We start from the raw sequence: 21664 nt of genomic DNA, 5'->3' as shown, positions 1-21664 counted from the left end.
AAAATGCGAAAGGTGTAGTCTCTGGCAAGTAGAAGAAGATGCTTGGTGGGAGCTGTGAGGAGCCAGTCATCTAAGTATGGAAACACCTGGCATCCTTGACGTCTCAGATGAGAAGCTACCACTGCCATGCATTTGGTAAACACCCGGGGGGCAGTGGTGAGTCCAAAGGGCAGGGCTCTGAATTGAAAGTGACTGGTTCCCAGCCTGAAGCGGAGGAATCTCCTGGAGCGTCTGTTCATTTTTATATGATAGTACGCATCCTGGAGGTCTATAGAGCACATCCAGTTTTCCTTTCCCAATAGGGGTAGGATGGATTGTAGCGTGACCATCCGAAATCTTGTTTTCTTGACAGACTTGTTCAAGATACTGAGATCCAAAATGGGTCTCCAGTCCCCTGTTTTCTTTGGAACCAAAAAGAACTTGGAGTAGATTCCGGATCCTTGCTGGTCTGCTGGCACTGGCTGAATGGCTCTTTTTGCAAGCAACTTTGATATTTCCAACGCTGCTTGATCCCTTTGAGTGGGTGGAACATCTGGAAGGGATTTTTTTGATTGATTTGGAATGCGAAAGAACGGAATGGAATAGCCTTCAGAAATGATGGACTGTACCCACTTGTCTTGAGTTAGGGATCACCAGGCTTCTGGGTACAGTGATAATCTTCCCCCGACTGCCTCCGAAGGTGGACAGTCGGGCAACACCTCAGGGATGCTGGAAGGGCTTATCGGAAAAAGTTTCTCGATTACCCTGGTTCTGCGGACCCCCCCCCCTGCCTCTAGGGCGACGTCTACCATTATTGTTCCCCCCTCTGCCTCTAGAGGGGAACCGACTCTGTGTGTCAGGCAACGTCTCTTGAGATTGTTTGCGGAACCACATTTTTCCACTTTTCTGGCCTTTGGGGTAAGGTCTAGAAGGAGTAGAAAAACGGACTCCGCCGCCAGAAAGAGTTTTCCCATCTGTCTCGCACCTTGTCAAGGTTTCTTTCACTTGAGGACCAAAGGGACGATCCATCAAACGGGAATTAGTGAAAGACGCTTTTAAAGCGGTCCGCAAAATTGCACAGCCGCATCCAGGCATGACGGCGTAAGGCCACACCTGTCCCTGCGGCTCTGCTCGCTCCATCAGCCGCATATGAAAGAAGGCGCATGGAGGAGTTAGCTATAGAATTTAGGGTAGCCAGCTGAGTGTTCATCTTATCCTGAAAACCCACAGCTGTAGGATCCTTTAACATCTCACTCACTTCCTTGATCAAGTCTCTTTGAAGACGAGTGAAATGACAGAGGTAGTTCAGCGAACGCATGGTAAAGGTCGCTGACAAAAACATCCGCTTCCTGTACCTGTCCATAGACCTAGATTCCTTGTTAGGAGGATGGACAGGCACCGAAGGATCAGTTAGCTCCTTCTTAGTGGCGGCAGCTACCACCATAGCATCCACAGAAACTCCCTTAGTCAGAAACTGCTTATCTGCTGGTGCCGTGATAAACTTTGAAGGTCTCCTGGGGGTAGGGTCCACAGAGTCAGGAGCCATCCAAGCCTTTTTAGCTACCACCTGCATGAGGGGGTCAAAGGGGGGAGACAACCCAGGAGGTGGAAGGGCGAGAGCCAAACGCCTCAAGATACACAGATTCATCCTCCGAAGGGTTAAGGGTTGGCCAATTTCCCCTCTGTTTCAGGATCTCTAGGATGTCTGCAAAGGAGACATCTTCAGAAGGGGAACGGGGGGAACCCTCGGAATCCTCTAAATCCGTGTCAGAGGTGACAGACTCAGGCGAGTCTATGTGCTTCCTCTTGCACTTTCTCTTCCTAGGGGGCTCCCCTGCCAATTCAGGAGAGGCCTCGAAGAGGATGAGATCCCACAGGGGATTCTTGAGGAGCTGGCTCTCTGCGGTCTGGGATGAGGGAGTGAGTAGACATAACCTGAGGCACCGAAGAGGGAGGGACGGACGGAGCCGACTGAGGAGTTGAACCGGGTTCCAACACACTCCGCATGACCTCGAATGCACCTCTGTCAGGCAGAGCCAGAGGTCCCCGCTCCGAAAAGCTGAAAACCTCCCTCGGCACCGACAGCGATGGCTCCGAGGCCGATGTCGGAGCCGAACTCACCAGCGCCGAAGCGCCGAGAGGGAGAGCGGGGTCGGACAAGGGTCCGATGCCACTCACCCCCTCGGAGCCGACGAGGGAAGTCTGGCGCCGAGATTCTTCCAAGGAAGAAATCGGAGCCGACGGAACCGAAGACAATTGTATCGGTTCCGACGCTACCACAGTCTTGGTTCCGAAACGCCCCGGCTCCGAGCTCAAAGGAGTCGGAGGAGGAACATTTTGAGGGATAGGGTTAAGCATCGACTGATGAGTCGGGCTCTGAAGCATTTGGGCCAGTGCCTCGGACTTAAGAAGTCGACTCACTACCCTCTGAAGGTCATGATCAGAAAGCCTCGATGACCTAGAGGAGTGAGATCTATGGCTCCGTTCAGACAGCAAGGGAGATGCTGGAGCCGAATGAACAGAGCCAAGGGACGGTGACCTGGACCTCTTTCTAGATGTCGGTTCCGATGGTCTGATCGGAGCCGACTCAGATAATTCCAATGCCTCGGCTCCAGCCGGAGCCGAGGGAACCACAGAAGTAGCAGTTCGAGTCTCATCGGCTCCAGCCGGAGCCGATGTTGTAGTAGACTTCGATGTCTTAGACGTCGACTCAGTAGCTGGAGTCGAAGACCTAGGAGCCTTAGAGGGTTTACCCGAAGAAGCAGTCGGGGGACCCTCAAGCTTAAGCAAGCCCCTTAAGATGAGCTTGTTCTTTCTTTCCTGCAGGACTCTAGGGCTGAAGCCATGGCATACAGCACAAGAGTCCTGCAGGTGTAAAGGTCCCAGGCAGTACACACAAGAAGTGTGACCGTCTGTCAGAGACATTTTCTGACAGCACGAGTCACACTTCTTGAAGCCTGAGACCTTCGAATCCTTGGACATATCAAGGAACAAGTGTAACCACACACAAACACAAACACACCGATTACACTATACACTAAAACAGAAAACTTAAACTAAATAAATTAGCTATTTAGTATTATAAATACCCTACAGAAAAACACACACACTCCAAGGGATGGGAGGCCCAAGGCCTAAGGGAAGAACATATAAGTTCTTGAGGTAAAAAAAGGTTAAGAACTAGAAGAAAGGGATAAAAAAACCTTTAAGGTAAGGGGAAACTGTATGGAAAACTAATTTAAAGGGTTTTTAATCAACTTTTTAAACTATTTCCTACACTAACCTGAAGCCGGTGAAGCAACACGTCTCGATAGCTGTAGCGGCAAACGAGATCTGAGGTAATACCGCCTAGCACTGTGGGATATAAGGGGAGCCTCGAGCCGGTGGAACCAACTCTCGAGCTTTTAGAGTGGCCGAGTCGGAGCCGAGGTCGGCTCCGAACCCATCCAGCAAGAATGAAGGCGAGATGGACAACTTAACATCTGCTATTATGGAGCTTATGAAAATTGTGGAAGAAATAATCAGCTTTCACCATGGAATATTACTTATAGGTGGGTCCTAGAATTTGATTTGGAACAGTGAGGATGAATCTGGGGGACCTAGAATGGAATATATAACAAAAGAATGTAGATTTCGGAAGAAAGTTATGAAAATAATTTGGTACAGAAGACATGAATTCAGTAGTAGGAAGTAAAGGAAAATTTACATATTACTCCCCAAGGTACAAAAAAACTGCCTTAGACGACAGAGAAACTATATTTCACAGAAATATGTGCATTTAACTGAAAGCTTTGATCCCCATCCAATAACTATTTCAGATCATGCACCAAAAACAACCAAAAATAAAAATGTAGGGTAATGAAGTAAAAATAACACAGTGGTGCTGTGCTTCCACACATACCTGTTAAAAAGGGAGGAATTTATGGAATGGGTTGTGGAATTATTCAAGAATTATTAGGGAAGATAGGAATATCTTCATTAAAGCTAAGGAGTGGGAAAAATTAAACTGGAGTTTAAAAACAGGGTAGAAATAAAATGAAAAAATTATATGGGTAAGTAACGTGAATTATTTACAGGTGCTGACAAAGGTTAAAGTATTCAGATTAAGGGGAATATTGCAGATCAAAAAGATGTGCAACTGCAGTGCTAAAGACAAAAGAAGAGTCTGGATAACTTGCATGAGTTTAGAAAGTTTGATGTTGAGCAACTGTTTTTGATAGCAATTCCAGAAACTTTTAGCACAACTTAGGCAACATAAAACAGAAAAGGTTGTTGCCAAATTTAGGGAGCCTATAACAAGAAAAATAATGAGAGATCCTGTAGAGGTATTAGACGTATTTCAGAAAAATGTGGAAATCAAGAAAGAGCCCAAATGGAAATATTAATGGAATACTTAAGCATGCCAAGGTTAGAGTTTTATGAGGCTCCACAATTAACTGTTAAGATAGTAGGAGATGAGATAAAAATGGTGACGTACAATCAATATGCAAGAAAGTCTCAAGGAATACATGGCATTCCTATAGAAATTTGGAAGCTAGGAGGGGAAGAAGGTGATAAAGATATAAAGAAGCTATGTACTCACCATAACATTCCATGTTTGTTGTCCATCTCGCCATTCATTCTTACAATGATGGGTTTGGAGTCGATCCTTGACTCCGACTTGGCCGAATACTTAGCTGAAAGTCTCAAACCTACCTCGTGGCAAGACAGTATCCCACAATGCAGTGGCGTAATTCCCCAGATCTTGTTTGCTGCTAATACTGAACAATATGTACACTATATACATATTATGTATATACATTATATACGTATCTACAAACAGATACATATAAACATACATCTAAGTCCATACTATATATACTGGAAGGAGAAACAAGCTGAGACAAAGAACTCCTGAAGGTAGTGAAAATCTACCAGGTCTACAAGGAGTCTTTGACAGGGGGAAGGAGGGAGGGTTTGTAAGAATGAACGGCGAGGACAACAAACATGGAACGTTATGGTGAGTACATAATTTATTTATGTTATGTTGTCCTATCCCGCCTTCATTCTTACAATGATGGGACAGCTTCCCTAGCACCTTTTCCCTGGGTGGCTCACGGGAGTACACCTTTAAGCACCATGGAACCAAAGGATGCTCTATCCCTGGAGGCCAAATCCACTTTGTAATGAGTAATAAAAGTATGTGGAGTAGACCAAGTCACTGCTGCATAAATATTATCTATGGGAATTCTGGCTTGAAAAGCAGATGATGTAGCCATTGCTCTAGTGGAATGAGCCTTCACTTTGAAAGGAAAATCTTTGTGATTTGAGTTATAGATGAATGAAATACAATTTGAAAGCCAAATAGAAAGAGTAGTTTTTGGACTGAGGATCCTTTATTTGTATCAGAGAAGGATACACATAACTGGTCAGATTTTCTGAGGTCTTTGGTTCTATGCAATTATAATCTGAGTTGTCTATGCATGTCCAGTTGATGGAATTTGTACTCTGCCCTGTTGCTATGATTAGGAAAGAACACTGGAAGTTCTATGGATTGGTTTATGTTGTTTGGAGAAGAGACTTTAGGTAGAAAGAATGGGTTTGTATGTAAGGATACCTTATCCTTATGAAAAATCAAATATGGTGGTTTACTAGAAAGAGTGGTGGTGCGGTAGCGTTGTCGCCTCACAGCAAGATGTTGTCCCGTTCGATTCTCAGCTAGAGCGTCTACTGTGGAGACATGTGTGAATGGGCGTACCTTCGTAGAAGGTTGTGCGTTAGGGCCGGCAACTCAGCACATAAAAATCAACTGCCAATCATTAGCGGACCGGAGTTCTGCTGTGGCGACCCCTAACCGGGAAAAGCCAAAAGACACAACAACTAGAAAGAGCTTGCAATTCTGACACCCTTCTAGTAGAAGTTATAGCCACTAGAAACAAGGTCTTCCATGAAAGGAACTTGAGGTCTGAAGATAAAGAGGGCTCAAAGGGAGGTAACGTGAGATGAGACAAAACAAAATTTAGATCCCAAGAAGAAAGGGGTTCTATAAAGGGAGGTCTTAATCAGGAAGCACCTTTTAAGAAGGCTCTACACAACCTATGTGACATTAAGTTGGAAGTAGTACCACCAATATGAAAATTTGAAATTGCAGCAAGTTGAACCTTGACGGTTGCTGCAGCTGAGCCTTGTTGAAACAGTTCCGCCAAAAATTCCAAAATAGAACGAATAGGTGCAGAGAAAGGATCAATGCTCTTATCTTGAGCCAAAAGGGAAAACCTCTTCCATTTACTAGAATACAGCTTTCAAGTGGAAGCTTTATGGGAGGACATTAAGAAATGTCTAACCGTAGGAGTGAAATTGTGAAGCCTGACTAAATTGGGAAGTGGAGCAGCCAAGCTGTCAGTTTTAGGGTGTGGAGAGAAGGATGAAGCTCCCCTGACATATGAGTCAGCAGATCTGGCACTGGGTCCAGAATCCAAGGCTTCTCCTGAAGATAAGGCCAAAGGAAGGGGAACCAAACTTGGCAAGGCCAGTAAGGAGCAATGAGAATTATCCTGCTTCCTGAGCATTGTGCTTTCTGAATTACTCTGGGTATGAGTGGAAATGGTGGAAAGGCATATGGAAGTCCCGAGGGCCAATCGTGAGCAACAGCGTCTCTTGGTGTGTACCCCGGAGGGGCGATTAGGGTTAAGTAGTTGCTGCACTTGGCATTCATGGGAGTGGCAAAGAGATTGCAGCAAGGCTGTACCCATGTCTGGAAAATCATTTCCACTACATGTTGATTGAGAGACCACTTGTGAGGCATTAGGATTGCTCTGCTGAGCTTGTCCGCTATCACACTGGACTTCCCCAGAATGTGCGGTGCAATTAGAAAGCACTGGGAAGAAACTGCCCAATGCCATACTCTTAGGGCTTCTCGACAAAGGGGGAAAGATCTGGACCCCCCCCCTGTTTGTTTATGTACCAAACTACACACATATTGCCTGACTGGATTGCAATAGTCCCTGGAGGGAGAGAGTCTTGAAGTGTTTGCAATGCAAGAAGCACTGCTTTCATCTCTAGAATGTTTATATGCAAGTGAGCCTCATGTTCTTGCCATGCACCTTGGACTGTTCTTCCCAGATAATGCCCCCCCCACCCTATATGGGAAATGGCCGTGGTCACTGTAGCTACTGGCTGAAGTGGAACAAAGGGTCTGCCCATTGTCACATGAGTGGAGTGTATCCACCATCTTAAGTTGTTCTTGCAAGATTCTGTTATTCTGATCAGATGAGACATTGGAAACTCTTGAAGTGACCATTGGGAGAATAATAGCCACTGAAGAATTCTAATGTGCATTCTGGCAAGAGGGATCAGTGAAATCGTAGAGGCCATTGTTCCTAATCAGTGTAGAATTATCTTTGCTTTCACTTTGTTCTTGGAAAGGAGGTGAAGTATCTGCTGTCTGAGTGCTATAACTCTTTCTGTTGGAAGACGTGCTACCATAGATGAAGTGTCTAGATCTGTGTCTATGAATGTAATATGCTGAAAGGGCAACAAGGCAGATTTTTGAAAATTTACTGTAATGCCCAGTTGATTGCATATGTCCAAAGTTAGGTCTCTGGCTTGTAGAAGTAGATGCTTACTGGTGGCAGATAGGAGCCAGTCATCTAGATAGGGAAACACACGGAATCCTAGACATCTCAAGTGAGCCGTGACTACTGCCATACATTTGTCAAACACTCTGGGGGCTGTAGTGAGAGCAAAGGGCAGAGCTCTGAACTGGTAATGGCTGGTTCCCAGCTGGAATCATAGGCACCTTCTTGTTGTCCTGTCCACTTTTATGTGGTAGTAAGCATCTTGAAGGTCTATCGAGCACATCCAATTGTCTTTCCCTAAAAAGGGAAGTATAGACTGCAGTGTCACCATTTGGAACTTTGACTTCTTGACAGATTCGTTTAACTTGCTTAAGTCTAATATGGGCCTCCAGTCTCCTGTTCTTTTTGGCACTAAAAAGAATCTTGAGCAAGTTCTGAATCCTATTTGGTCTGTGGAGACTTCTTGGATGACTCTTTTGTGGAGCAACTTTTGAATCTCTATAGTTGCTTGTTCCCTTAGATTGGGTGGAACATCTGGGAGTGTTTTGGTCTGTGGAACAGGTTTGGAAAAAGAGATAGAGTATCCACTGGATACTATATTTTAGTACCCATTTGTCATTTGTGATATTTCGCCAGGCTTCTGGGTACATTGATAAACATCCCCCAACTGCCTCCAGAGTAGAGTAGTTGGACCTCCTTTTAGGAGCGCTGAAAAGAGCGTCTATGAAAATAATCGCGGTCATCCTGGTTTTGCAGCCCCCCTATGCCTCTGGGGTGGTGCCTATCATTATTACCTGCCCCTCTGCCCCCGGGGAAGGTATCACCCCATGCGTCTTGGAAAAATCTCTGGGATCTTTTGAACCACATCTTTCTGCTCTTCTGACCTTTAGGATAAGATCTTGAAGGTACAGAAAAACAGAGAGATTTTTCCCTACCTGCTTGCACTGGGTTAGAGTGCCTTTTACTTTGGGTCCAAAGACTGACTGAGGAACCATCAAAAGGGGCGTTAGTAAAGGTAGACTTAAAGGGCTCTGCAAAATTGCACAAGTGCATCCAGGAGCGTCTCCTAAGGAAAACTCCAGAACCCGCTGCCCTGCTTGCTCCATCTGCTGCGTATGATATGAGCCTCATGAAGGAGTTGACAATGGAATTAAAGCTGGACAGCTGAGAGGAGACCTTCTCATTCACCCCACAGCTAATGAACCTTGTAGAGTATTTCCTAGCTCTTTCAGGAGATCTCTTTGTAGCCTCGTGAAATGGGATAAGTAGTTCAGCGATCGCAGTGAGAAAGTCACTGAAGAAAAGATATGCTTCCCATATCTGTCCATCATTCAAGAGTCTTTATTTGGAGGATGAACAGATGAGGAAGTCTCTGCAAGTTCCTTCTTGGTGCTGCTGCCACCACCACAGCATCTACGGGTACTCCCTTTGTTAGAAATTCCTTACCCAAAGGAGCTGACAAAAATTTGTTCGGCCTCTGAGGGACCGGTTCCGTAGTGTTGGGTGACTCCCATGCCTTTCAACTAACCAGGTCCATTAGTTCATCAAAAGGCGGAGAACCCAGAAGGCTGAAGGTTGTGACCCAAAAGCCTTCAGGTACACTGACTCCTCATCAAAAGGGGTGGTGGTCTGCCAGTCGCCTCTTTGCTTGAGGATCTCTAGAATATCTGCAAATGAGATATCGTCAGAGGACAACCATGTGGACCCTTCCGACTCATCGAGGTCAGTGTCTGAAGTGATGGACTCATCTGGGAAGTGAACATGCTTCCTCTTGCAGGTTCTCTTCCGAGGTGGCTCCTCAGAAGGATATTCTGGGGAGGCCTCGGATGAGAGGGTTTAACCCATTGGGGGATCCTGGGTCTCTGGGTCTCTGCTGTCTTCAGGAATGGGTGGTGCTGAGACAGTAGCCGGTGCCTTAGGGGACGAGTACTGGTATCCTTCTGTGGTGCTGAATGGGTAGACAATACGCCTGTCATCAGCTCACAGGCAGATTCCGCCAGCTCCGAAGACTCCCTCGGCTCCAAGGAGACAGAAGAAGGCAATGGAGCCAATGAGATCAGACCGGAGGCTGATGTGGTAGCCGAGCTAACCCGAGCCAATGCTCCGAGGGGCAGGCTAGGCACCGAAGAGGATCAGGCCGAGAATCCCCCAAGGCCCGACCAGGAAACCTCGGCTCCCAGACTCACTGGACACCACCATGAGAGTCAGAGCAGATGTTGGCTCCGTGAACACCGAAGGGGGTCCCAGAACTGATGGGTCCACAGTAAGTGGTACCAGCACTCCAGCTCCGAAGAACCAGCTTGGCTCGGAGGAGGAACAACAGTGGGCACAGTAGGCTCCAAAACCAAATGGGTGGAAGCCGAGAATAATTTAGTCAGCGCCGGTGACTTGAGGAGTCTATGCACCACCCGTTCCACGTCATCATCTGATAAGCTTCTTGTAGACCTGGAAGATAGGGAAAGAGATCGAGACCTATGGAGGATTGGCGATCTCAAAGTCGGAGAAACCGGCGAAATCTCAATGGACTGGCTCCGAGTGGAGGTATCTTGTAGCTTCAAAGGCTTTGAAGCCAAAGTACCAGGCCTATCAACCAAAAGGACTCCCAGTGGCTCCGAGGACTGTGGAGCCAAGGAAGTAGTGGCCTTTGAAATTTTTGGAAGTTTGACTGGCGGCTCCAACTGAGCCGATGTAGCGGGAGACTGTCTTTTATGAGATTTATCCTTTTTTGAGGATGGAGACAAAGAAGAGGAGGAAGAGCTATAAATGGTTTCCTCAGAAGAAGGCTTTAAGAGCCCTTTTAGAATCAACTTGTTTCTTCTTCTTTCCTGAAGAACTCTAGCACTAAATGAATGACAGAAGGTGCAGTCTTCTTGGAGATGAATGGCACCAAGGCAATAAACACAAACAACATGTCTGTCTGTGATGGACATTTTTTGCAAGCACTTCTGACATTTTTTAAAGCCTGAAGGCTTATGTTCTCTCTCTTTTTGGTCTTTAGACATTTTCAAAATAAGACCCTGAAGGCAATAGCATAAAAAAAAAAAAAAAAGGAAAAAACAACAGCAAAGATTTATTAGCTAATATGCTAAAGAAAAAGTTACTACAGGACAACACAAGGAGCAACAACCAGAGAAGAAAAATACAACCTCTAACTAAAACGGTTCTATTTTCCACACAAAACAATTAAACAGTACAAGCCCTCTAACTTAAATGGGCGTATAGCTCTCTAACTTAAACGAGCTATAAAGACACTAACAACAAACAACCACCACTACACAAGGATACCAAAGGGGCCTAGAAAGTGATGGCAAAAGCCATGCTAAAGGGGAAAAAACTACCACTATTTAACAAAAAGCAGCAAAGAGACACAACGAGTTAAAACTAGTAAGACTAAAGCTAAATATATGCAAAAATAGCAAGTTTTGACAAAGGTAATAGAAAAACTATATCACAACTTAGCCACGTCCAAGATGAGCACATCCAACCTTGCAAAGCGGCAAACGAGATCTGAGGAATTACAACACTGCATTGTGGGATACCTTCTTGCCACGAGCCAGGTTTAAGACTTTCAGTTAAGTATTCGGCTGAGTCGGAGCCGAGGATCATCTCCGTACCCATCATTGTAAGAATGATGGCAAGATAGGACAACATAACATGGAATGTTTTGTTTAACTGCATCTTGAAATGAAGAGAGGCACCGGCATACCGGGAGAAAGCTATGGTGGTTGTATTACATAAAGATGGCAAAGGCCCATCAAACTCAGCTTCATACAGGCCAATTTCAATATTAAACCACGATTACAAAGTGTTTATGTCTACAATAGTTAAAATAATGGCAAAGGTGTTGCCAAAACTGATAGATATGGATCAATGTGGTTTTCCGAGGGAAGACAAACATTTAACATTAATAGGACAATGATGATCCAGAGATAAGCAGAATGTAAGAAAATACCATTGTTGTCAGTGGGTCTTGATGCACAGAAAGCATTCAACAGAGTGAGCTGGGATTTTACAAGTAGGATAAAGGGAGCACTTGCATTCCCTGATACAATAATAAGGTTAATTAGGGGGATATATGAGGGATGGAGGCAAATATTTTTTTGACAAGTTGTGTCTGAACAGAGGAACCAGGCAGAGGTGTCCTCTTTCCCTTTATTTGCTTTATATTTAGAAACACTGGAAAAAAAATAAGGGACTCACAAATTCAAGGATATAATTGGTATGGTAATCAAAATAAGTTGGCTTTTTGCAAACAATATTATTTTGTATCTAATGAAAACAGAAAATGACATCTCAGTGTGTTGCGGAACATCTTGAGACAGTTTCAAGTCTTTTCAGGATATATAATAAATCACAGTAAAACAAAGGCTATAGCTGCAAACTATGTACCCACACATGAATTGGTAAAGCAATACCCGCATTTATATGGACATGATAAAATAAGATATTTAAGAGTATGGATTAAAAGGATTCTGTAATGGCAGCTAAGGATATGTGGGAAGAGACTAAAGAGATAATACAGAAACTGAGAAGCTGGAAATTCTTGTTTATGGATATGGATAGCAAGACACCAGCAGTGAAAAATGTTTTTAGTCCCTTTAGTTTTATATACAGGTCAGGCATATTTTTATCAACCAGAGGAGAAGTTGTGGATAGTAATTAATAAAAAGATGAAGGATTTTAGCTGGAAGGGGAAAAGTGTAAGTGTCGAGTGAGATAAGTTGATCCTTCTAATAGAACAAGGTGATTTAAGATTACCTGATTTGATGGGATAATTTAGAACTACACAGTTACGGCTCATATACATACCACAAACAGGAACCTGTAATTCAAAGTGGAAAAGGATGATGATGAAGTGAGGGGCAGGGATGACTGAAGAAGTGAGAAAATGGGACTTTGGAAGCAGATCCGAAAGGAGAATAACAACAGCCATAAATAATATTATATTCAGAAAGTAGTGGAAAGTATTCTAAAAACTAAGCAAACACAAGAATGGAGAAAGGAAATTTTGCTAATAGGGATGACTGCAATTAGAGGTAAAGAAGAGAGGCAGGAGGGGGCTTGATTTACTGGAGAAAACTGGAAAAGAAACCAAGTTAATGAGAGCAAATAACAAGACAGGGAAAGGTAACACAATGGGAAGAAGACTTTTGGACTGCAGGCTACAGACTGCCTTCCCTATCAGGGATTGATATATGTGTATCGCCGGAGAGAAAAGAATAGGGGAATCCTAAATGAAAGACCTGTTCTGGTAGAATTTTTTAATTGAATCTAGAACAGTAGTTGCTGTTAAAAAAGGGATGATCAGTAGGGCATATAAAATACTGCATAACTACAGGAATCAATCAGAGGAGGTTAGAAAAGATTGAGGAGAGAAAGACTAGATAAGCAATTCACAAGGAAACAATGGGAGGACATAAGTATGCTGCTCCCAAATATGCAGCAAAGTCTAGAAGATTTAGGATTTTTGCTTGGAAGTGTTTGTATTGGTATTTTTACACCCCAAGCAGACTCCAAAGAATTTTTCCTCTGGTAGATGTCAAATGTTGGAGATGTAATATGGAAGAAAGAGGTAACTGGGAACATATGATTTCAGAGTTTGATTTGGTAGACCTTTATGAGTTCCCTACATATTACTCTGTCAGTTATATTGGCTGAGCAAATGGCCGTAAGGAAATACATTTTTTTTTTTTTTAGCTGGGATACAGGATCTGTATTGCCTTGACATAGTAAGGTCTTGTTAAGTTTAATTTGGTGGCTACCAAAAAAGCAATTACTAGAAAATGGAATATTTGAAATACTGAACTGGAAGTAGGCTCTTTAGAAAAGGGGAGGAGTAAATTGGATAGGAAAACATGAAACTATGAGAGAAATGCATGAAGAATAATGTTTTGGAGGTGGAGTGAGGTTTAAGGGAAGGCAGGAACTGATCAATTTATGTACTGTTGCATAATGATAAATATACAAAAGATTATATGTGATACATAATGTTTACAACTGAGAATATGTTAATATGGTTTGTTCTGTTTTATATAAACGTATGCTTCCCTATGTCTTAAGTGATAATTCAAATAAAGGTGTTAAAAATAAAAAGGAATTAAATTACAGCAATGACTAATGTATTTGAAATGTTCTATACATTACTACTTCAAAAACAGTCAGAGAAATGTATAATGACAAAAAGCACAGGATGCAAACCTCAGAGTTCCACCTTGCTCAAGTCTCTGTAGCAGATTTACTTTTTTTGGTTCCATTTTCTCAACATTCCCTGGAGTCTCTATCTCTATTTTTGTATGTTCAGAGAAGGGGTTATTCAGTTTCTGACTTTTATTATGATCTCTTTCTGATACTGGTCGTAAGCAATGATCATCTTTTTCAGGCATCATTTCCTCAGGCTCTGATATCTCTTCCTCCTCCTCTTCCTCTTCTTCCTTAGTCTCAGAATGCACCTGAGAGTGGCGTGGAGGTGCATCAGGTCTACCTAAAATAAACATGGCAAACAAACCTTGTCAGATGACTAAGGATCACGTTCTACTGACAAACTTTTATTATACAGCATATTTTTCAGTGGTACAGTATGTTTTAACAAAAAAAAAATGGGATGACCCTTTTTCCTCACAGATCCTAAACAACATGCAAGTAGGTAAGCTGGCAATCTTCCAAATTACCATAGATTAACCTTTTTGTTATTGAGTTTGTGTCCTGTAAAGAACTGGCCCCATTTAGTACTGATGCTTTGGCTTAAGACTACTGGTTACTGGAAAAAGCTAAGACTTCCCCCTGACATTAAGAAGGTTAATGAAAAAGTAATAACCTTGTTAGTGAAATAAAGAATAAAGTTATACCATCACCAGTCTTGTATGTACATTGCAAACAGTCCTGGCACTCATACAGCCATAAAAACCAGAAAACTGTTATAAAAATATGCCAAGACTTAAGGTAAGCTCTTCCGGTAGTCTATGATTGCCTATTTCTAAATTTCAACAACATTTGCCAGCATGTCCTAAAATGAGAATGAATGCAGATGTTTCTTTATCAATGTAAAACCTTTAGCAAGATTTACTTCTGCTTAAGTCGAAATGCTGTGTGGGTGTTTGCCATTCTATTTAGGATAACACTTGCTATTACTTCCAATTAAAGCCAACACCACAAGTCTTTATAACAAGGAGCAACAGTCCTAAAAAAAAAAGATAAAACGAAAACAAATGATCTACCAAATCCACCCAAGTGTTGCAAACAGTCATTGAGCAGCTCTCCCTCTGTTCTGAATCCTTAGAGGATGTAGCAGGGATGGGGAGAACCATAACAGTGAAGGCTGGTTCTAACACTCGGACGCAATTCCGCTGCTGCATCTCTGTTCTGAATCCTTACAGGATGTGGCAGGGATGGGGAGAACCACAACAGTGAAGGCTGGTTATAACACTAGGACACAATCTCTCTGCTGTGTCTCACGCCAGGTTTTCCTGCAATATGTCTAGGTTGCCAGCACCCTCTATGTCAAATAGCATTTCCTTAATTCAGTCCTAAATTATCAAGCTTTCAGATTTCATCCACATCTTTTCTTGTTCCCTTGTCTACATTGCTTTCCCTTTCTCCCTTGTTGGTTTATTAGGTATTGTATAAAAACTATTATTAGGTGACTTCAATACAGACTCTCTATCCACTAACAATCCCACCCGTACCATAAATCCTAATGGACTAACACAACCATTCCCACTCTCCAACAATCAATAAAAAGGGTACCACAATATACTGGATACTCACCTTTACGCCATGTAAAATCTGTAACTCCAGGACCTTCTCAGACTCTTTAAGCGATCATCTCCCTATACTTGTCATAAGAAGGCAAACATAACCAGAAATACCACCACCGCTTTAATGGGACTCCTAAACTCACAAATTGCAAAAAAAAAAAAAAAAAACATATTAATCTCACACCTAAACCTGTAGAAGTGGACTAACCTAAAGCACCATTTGATGACACTGTCTTACTTCACTAATATGAACTACCCCCCTTAGAAAAAACTGAGTGAAGTCAATTCCTGCTCCCATGGCCGTCTAGAAGCACAAAACATCTCAAGAGACAGAGATGCTGCCTAGAAAACATGTGCCACAAACCAAACTCAAGCCAAACTATTAGACATTTAGACAACTTTCAAAAAGATCCAAATACCACACTAAATTAGACAAAAAAATTAAACTAACCTTCAAAATAAAAATCATCAAAACCTCACATTATTCCATTTTCCTTAAATTATCTTCTAAATCCTAGCCTTGTGTTGAACACACAGCCTTTACCTACACTCACATCTAATAACTCAGCTGGCATTGCCAATGAATTTAACTCTAACTTAATTAGATCATAATTCTACATTAAGAAAAGCCACAAACTCTAATCTTCCTATACATTCTCACTCCAGCTAGTCTCTACTATAATCACCAAAATACTGCTACTTAAACCAAAACCTACCTCATTACCACATGACAGCCAACCTGGCAAATATCTAAAAATGGCAGCAATGGTCATTACTTATCCTGTCTCAGTTCTAATAAACTATTCTAGCAACAAATCTTATGTACCTTTACTGTGGAAAAAATGTTACAACCTTCCCATCGACAAAGATGATCATTCTGCTGAACTCCCCTATTATAGACTCACCACCATTCTCTCATCCTACTAAAAATACGCAAGAAGTGCAATCACACCAAACCCCTACTACACTGTATCACAAAAAATCCCTCCTTTCTGTTTTACAGCATAGATTTTGCCCCACACCACAGTACCTCTACTGCTCTCCTCAACTTTACTAACACTGTTAATATAGACAGGAATTATGATAAACTTGTATCTGCTCTCTTTCTTCATCTAGCCAAAGCTTTTGACACTGTCTCCCACCGTATGATCTTACAAAAACTCTCCCATCTAGATCTTGATAATTCCTCTCAATAATGGTTTTCTAGTTACCCCACTAACAGACTACGGCAGTAAAATGGCTCACTAACCTCTCATTTTTTCCCCCTACTACAGTTGGGGTTCCACAAACATCCATATTAGCACCTATCCTGTTCAGCATGTTGTTAATGACCCTGATCTGGCCAATAAGAATGGTGCCTTACTATAGTGCGCAGACAATTCTACCATCATTTGCTCAACAAATATTGATTCTCTACAAAAACTGAGCCAGGAACCATTCACTTCTATAGAAAACCTGTCTGACTACCTCCCAGCTATTCCTAAACCCTAAAAAAATAAATAAAACTAATTCTCTGCACTCCCAAATACCTCACAATAAAGAAAGCAACTTTCACTATTAACTCTTCCAACAATACCAAAACAGAACTTGTCTCAGACCAAACAACTAGGAGTTTAGATGGACAAAGACCTAAAGTTTGACTTTCAAACTCAAAATACAATAAAAAAAAAAAACACAAAAAAACTAACCCCTCTCTATAAAGCAAAACTCTGTCTAACACTGCAAGATGTCATATTGCCACTATGCTCCTACTACCTGCTTTCTTCTTCTCAGCACCAATACTGAAACATTCAACTAACAAATTCAAGCAGTGCTTCAAGGCTGCAAAATTTGCAGCCATCCTCCTCCATTGTTTGGCCCTCAGAGATCTCCAATGGCTTGAACTACCTCACCAACTCACGTACTTCCAACTCCCAATTATCCACAATCTAATAAACAAACCAAATGACTATCCATCTCTAGCCAACCTTGGACAACACATAACTTGTGCAGAAGCTTGCACTTTTCTGATGAAAACCTAACAACTCTACAGGTTGTTCCCTCTACTCACACTAAGTGTCAAAAACCTGGAACTCCATCCTCCTAACAGTAAGACAGGACTGCTCACTCAAGTCATTCAAACTATAGCTACAGTCTCACTTACTCACCTGGCTCTGCAAATGTGCCACAGTAGATTAGCACATCACTCTACTTCAGCCTGGCTCAGCTCCCTCTATATCACCCTCCTACACGTACCACAATGCACTCTCTTTCCCCCATTTTGTTATACTCCTTCATTCTATCTTCTACTTCTCAAATCTAGCTCTCTCAACTTTACTGCCTGTCAGATATTTTGCTTTTTGTTGAAAATAACAATATAACTGTCTGTACATTTTTAGGTAGTAAAAGGTTCAGCCCCAAAGGTCCTGAGGAATACTGATTTCAGTGGACCATCCCCCCATTTCAATAACTCTTTGATGTTTCCAAAGACAACATCCTAAGGGGTATCTAGGAGAACCCTCCTCCTTCATATGTTATCCTGTCACCTCAAGGAATACCAGTGTTTATTAGTTTTTAACATCTTTCTACCTCTCCTGCGGTAATATCCCCTTCGGCAGTCCCCACTTCCTGGTCAGATAAATTATTTTCCTGCCATATAACCTCTAAATCTACCTTATTTTCTCCACACAATTTATACATAAAATGTCTGCTTTCTACAATATCACATCCTATCTGATCATCAGTTACATTCTTCATTAAGCTTTTTTCTTAACTCTTGCATTCAACAAAGGTAAAATAATCTCTTTTCTACATTTACAAGGCTTTTGATAATATTAGTCAGTACATGATTTTGGGAAGCATTTTATTAATTTAATACAGAGCATCTAAATGAATGAGTGGTAACTCCTATAGTTAATGGGTGGATAGGAAAGTAAATAAGAATGAGGGTGGAGAATAAATATGATGAGTGTCAGGTAAGCTCAATTTTTCCTTCTTTAGAGGAATAAACTGTAAACAGAAGGATGTCTGAAGCCTACGAAATACTAGGAATGAGAGTTAGGTCCTAAATTTCAACAGCAGACTAGTTGAGGACCAGCTAGTCAAAAATCAGTAATACAGCAACTCGCTGACTAGATTACAATTCAGATTTCAACTCATCAGAAGCACACATCTGCACACACAAAGTAACCTGCATACCATGGAATCTCAACCATGCAAACACACCCAACCTAGAACACACACACTCCATGTGCCGTGTGTGTGTGTGTGTGTGTGTGTGTGTGTGTGTGTGTGTGTGTGTGTGTGTGGTGGGTTATATAACCAGTTAAGAGATCCCACTTATCTTGGGGTAAAAAGCACTCAAGACAGACATACATACACCTGTCTTGTACAACAGCTATCTTCTCATGCCTTTCACAAACTCCACACCAAGCACCATACTGTGTTAACAACATCCTCCTGATCACATGCATATTGTCATATCTGCATGCTCACAACCATTCAGTTCAAACTGGACATAGCACTGTGAAGATGTGAGATACTGCCATCTGTGACAGGGAGAGTAGGATAGTACATGTGTAATATATGCCAGAATAGTTAGCTGGAGTTTTGTAAATAATTCTATGTCATTTGACTTCCACACTGATTTGTACAGATGCTTGTGTTAAAAATATATCAACAGTATTATAACTGATTAAGTGTTTATGTTTAAACCAAGAATTCTGAAAATGAAGAGTAGAAGTTCTTGAAATTGCTCTATAGCTTTCAGATCTTAGCAAAGCACTCTGTGTGTACTCTACCAGAGCCATTTGATCATTCTATAACCAGCACTGACAGGATGGAACTCTCAGAGCAGTTTGTTTTGTTTTCTTTGGAACCTGATATAAAGAACTATGACAGTTATTACAGTCAGTTAACAGAATTTGTTGAGTTCAGTTCACTTAGAAGTTTGAAGCTTATCACCTTGCCTTGTGGGAGTACGCATCTAATCTTGGCTTGCTGTATTAATTAAGTTAGCTAGGGAACAGATATTCTTTAGACATTCAGGAAATACAGTGAGATTAATTAAATAGTGTTTTTCTGCAGCTGTTTGAATCTGTCCAACTGGTTTATTGTTATTTCTCCAGTGATTGAAACTCCGGTTTATTGTACTTAAGATAATAAAATAGAAAACATGAGAATATTAAATATTTTTATACTATTCATTCTGGCTGGTCTTTTACAGTATACTATTAACATCTTGAGAGTACTTGTGCTTATTTTAGTGACACCTTGGCCAATCAACCTTGCTGCTCAGTTTACACTCTACCATTTATGGTAGTATTGATTTTACTCAGTATAATTGAATATTCTTGTAAGAGCCTGAGAGTGGTTGAATGGTGGCAGTGTAGTTACCTTATAGTCTGGGCAGAAGGGGTACAGTTAGTAAATCTGTGCTAGCCTTTCCCAGGAGAGAGAGAGTGTGTGTGTGTGAGTGTGAATCAAATAGCCAGGAGTGGGTGTGTTAGCTACATGGAACTGGGACACAGTGCTCCAAAGTGAGTCTTGTTTGGGATCTGGAGAGACAGAAGGTTCAGTCCCAGGTCTGGAGTATGTTCCTTGTCTGCTCTTGGGGGAAACTGTGCTTGATGCAGAGTGCTGCATTTGAAAATACTGTATAAATCCATTCCTGTTTTTAGTGACCACCTCTCACTGGTGTCTCTGGTGAGGATTGAGGCTCCTTGATTACTGGCTTGGGTAAAGAGAGACCGACACAAGCACAAAACTCCCATACATACAACCACAAACTCAGAATGTAACCAACACATACATATTTTCAAGCTTTCTAACACACACTCCATACATACCATCATGCACTCTCTCTCTCTCTCTCACACACACACACACACACACACACACACACACACACACACACACACACACACACACACACACACACACACACACTCACTCTGCATACTGTACTTCCAAATGCTTCCATACACACTTAACCACAAACTATACTGGCACTAGGATCACCTACAGGACACCGACAGCCCAAAACACCATCACCCATATTGCCGACGCCATATGGTCGACACTCACAATATCGACAGCGCCAGAACTTCACAAAAAAGGAAAATAAAATTTCCTTTTTTGTGCTAGCAGGGGGGGCTACGCCCCCGCACCCCCCCTTTCTTTAATATACCAACTCCGAGATCACACTACAGTGCAAGAATGGAAATTTTTCTATTCCGCACTATTGGGAGACAGCGTTTCCCCATTGTCGATATTCTGAACGTCAACCATATGGCGTCGGCCATATGGGTGTCGGTGTTGTGAGCTGTCGGCGTTCTGTATGGGACCCGCTACACCACCTATCACACACAAACCTATACATAATCAAATTACTACTTAGTTTTAGCAACTACGAATGGTGCTCCATCATATACTCGCAATCAGCATACATGCTCAAGTGTACTTTTGATGTATGTCTATCAACGAGCTGTCCATAAGATGGCTAGCAATATTCTGTATAGTATTCTGGGAATGGTATATATGTGAAGAGGTTAAAATATCACCAGAATTAAGTTATGCAGATGACTCAGTGGTAGGAGTGAGGAAGGCAGGACAGACCTGCATTGTATGTCATCATCGCCACCAACATTTATGGGGCTGGGGTACTTTGTCAGATATTGCCACCTCTTTCAATTGATAGCCACTCTCCTATTTTCTTGGAAGGCATGCCCAAATGTTGCAAATCTTCTCTCGTGCACTCCATCCTTCACTTGATTGGACATCCTCACCTTCTTTTATCTTCTCCCTCTCTCTCAAAAATCTTCTTTACCAAAATGCCTTCTGCTTTCCTGCATGTGACCAAAACTACTGTAACCTGTTCTCCTTGACCTTTTCTACAACTGAGGTTACTTTGGCCTCCAGGGTTATGAACTCCTTTTTTCATCTGTTCCACAATATACATCCTACTGCCCATTATAGGCACTTCATTGCCAAATGGCTCCGATACCTGCATTTCTTATTTTGCCCTCCTCATTCAGACTTCCCATCTCCTCAACCACCGCTTCCAGATAATTTAAGCTGTTAACCTGTACACTATTTTCCTTCTATCTCAGTGTGTAACTACATTTGATCCCCCATTTGTTGCCAAGTCAACTGTCTTACTGTACACATTTGCTTTCCATGTGCATTCAGTGTTGCACTGCCATCCCCTATCATTTGCTGTTCCTCTTCAAAGTCTGTTTGCAGTGCTGCTCACTCTACATACAGCAGCTCTGTTGATCTGTCCACTTTGACCTGCTTAATGACAAGGTGCACCGTCAGTAAAAACAGGAGTGGGCTTAGAGCTGCATCCTTATGCACACTCTGTCCCACTGGAAACTCCTCTGTGAGCCTAAACAC

General features: G+C 42.2%; 1 protein-coding gene across 1 annotated transcript in view; it reads right to left on the bottom strand.

Moving 5' to 3' along the window:
* The window catches only part of TTLL5 (tubulin tyrosine ligase like 5), a gene marked incomplete in the record, with an annotated part of 5893562 nt that overhangs the window by 2542749 nt on the left and 3329149 nt on the right, over positions 1–21664 (bottom strand). The window contains 1 exon segment of the mRNA XM_044073865.1: positions 13734–14016. Coding sequence (XP_043929800.1) covers positions 13734–14016 — 283 coding nt within the window.

Source organism: Protopterus annectens, chromosome 6.part0 (genome assembly GCF_019279795.1).
Source record: "Protopterus annectens isolate FY-2018-M chromosome 6.part0, PAN1.0, whole genome shotgun sequence".
Classification (NCBI taxonomy): domain Eukaryota; kingdom Metazoa; phylum Chordata; order Ceratodontiformes; family Protopteridae; genus Protopterus; species Protopterus annectens.
This window is presented reverse-complemented; position numbering and strand designations above follow the sequence as displayed.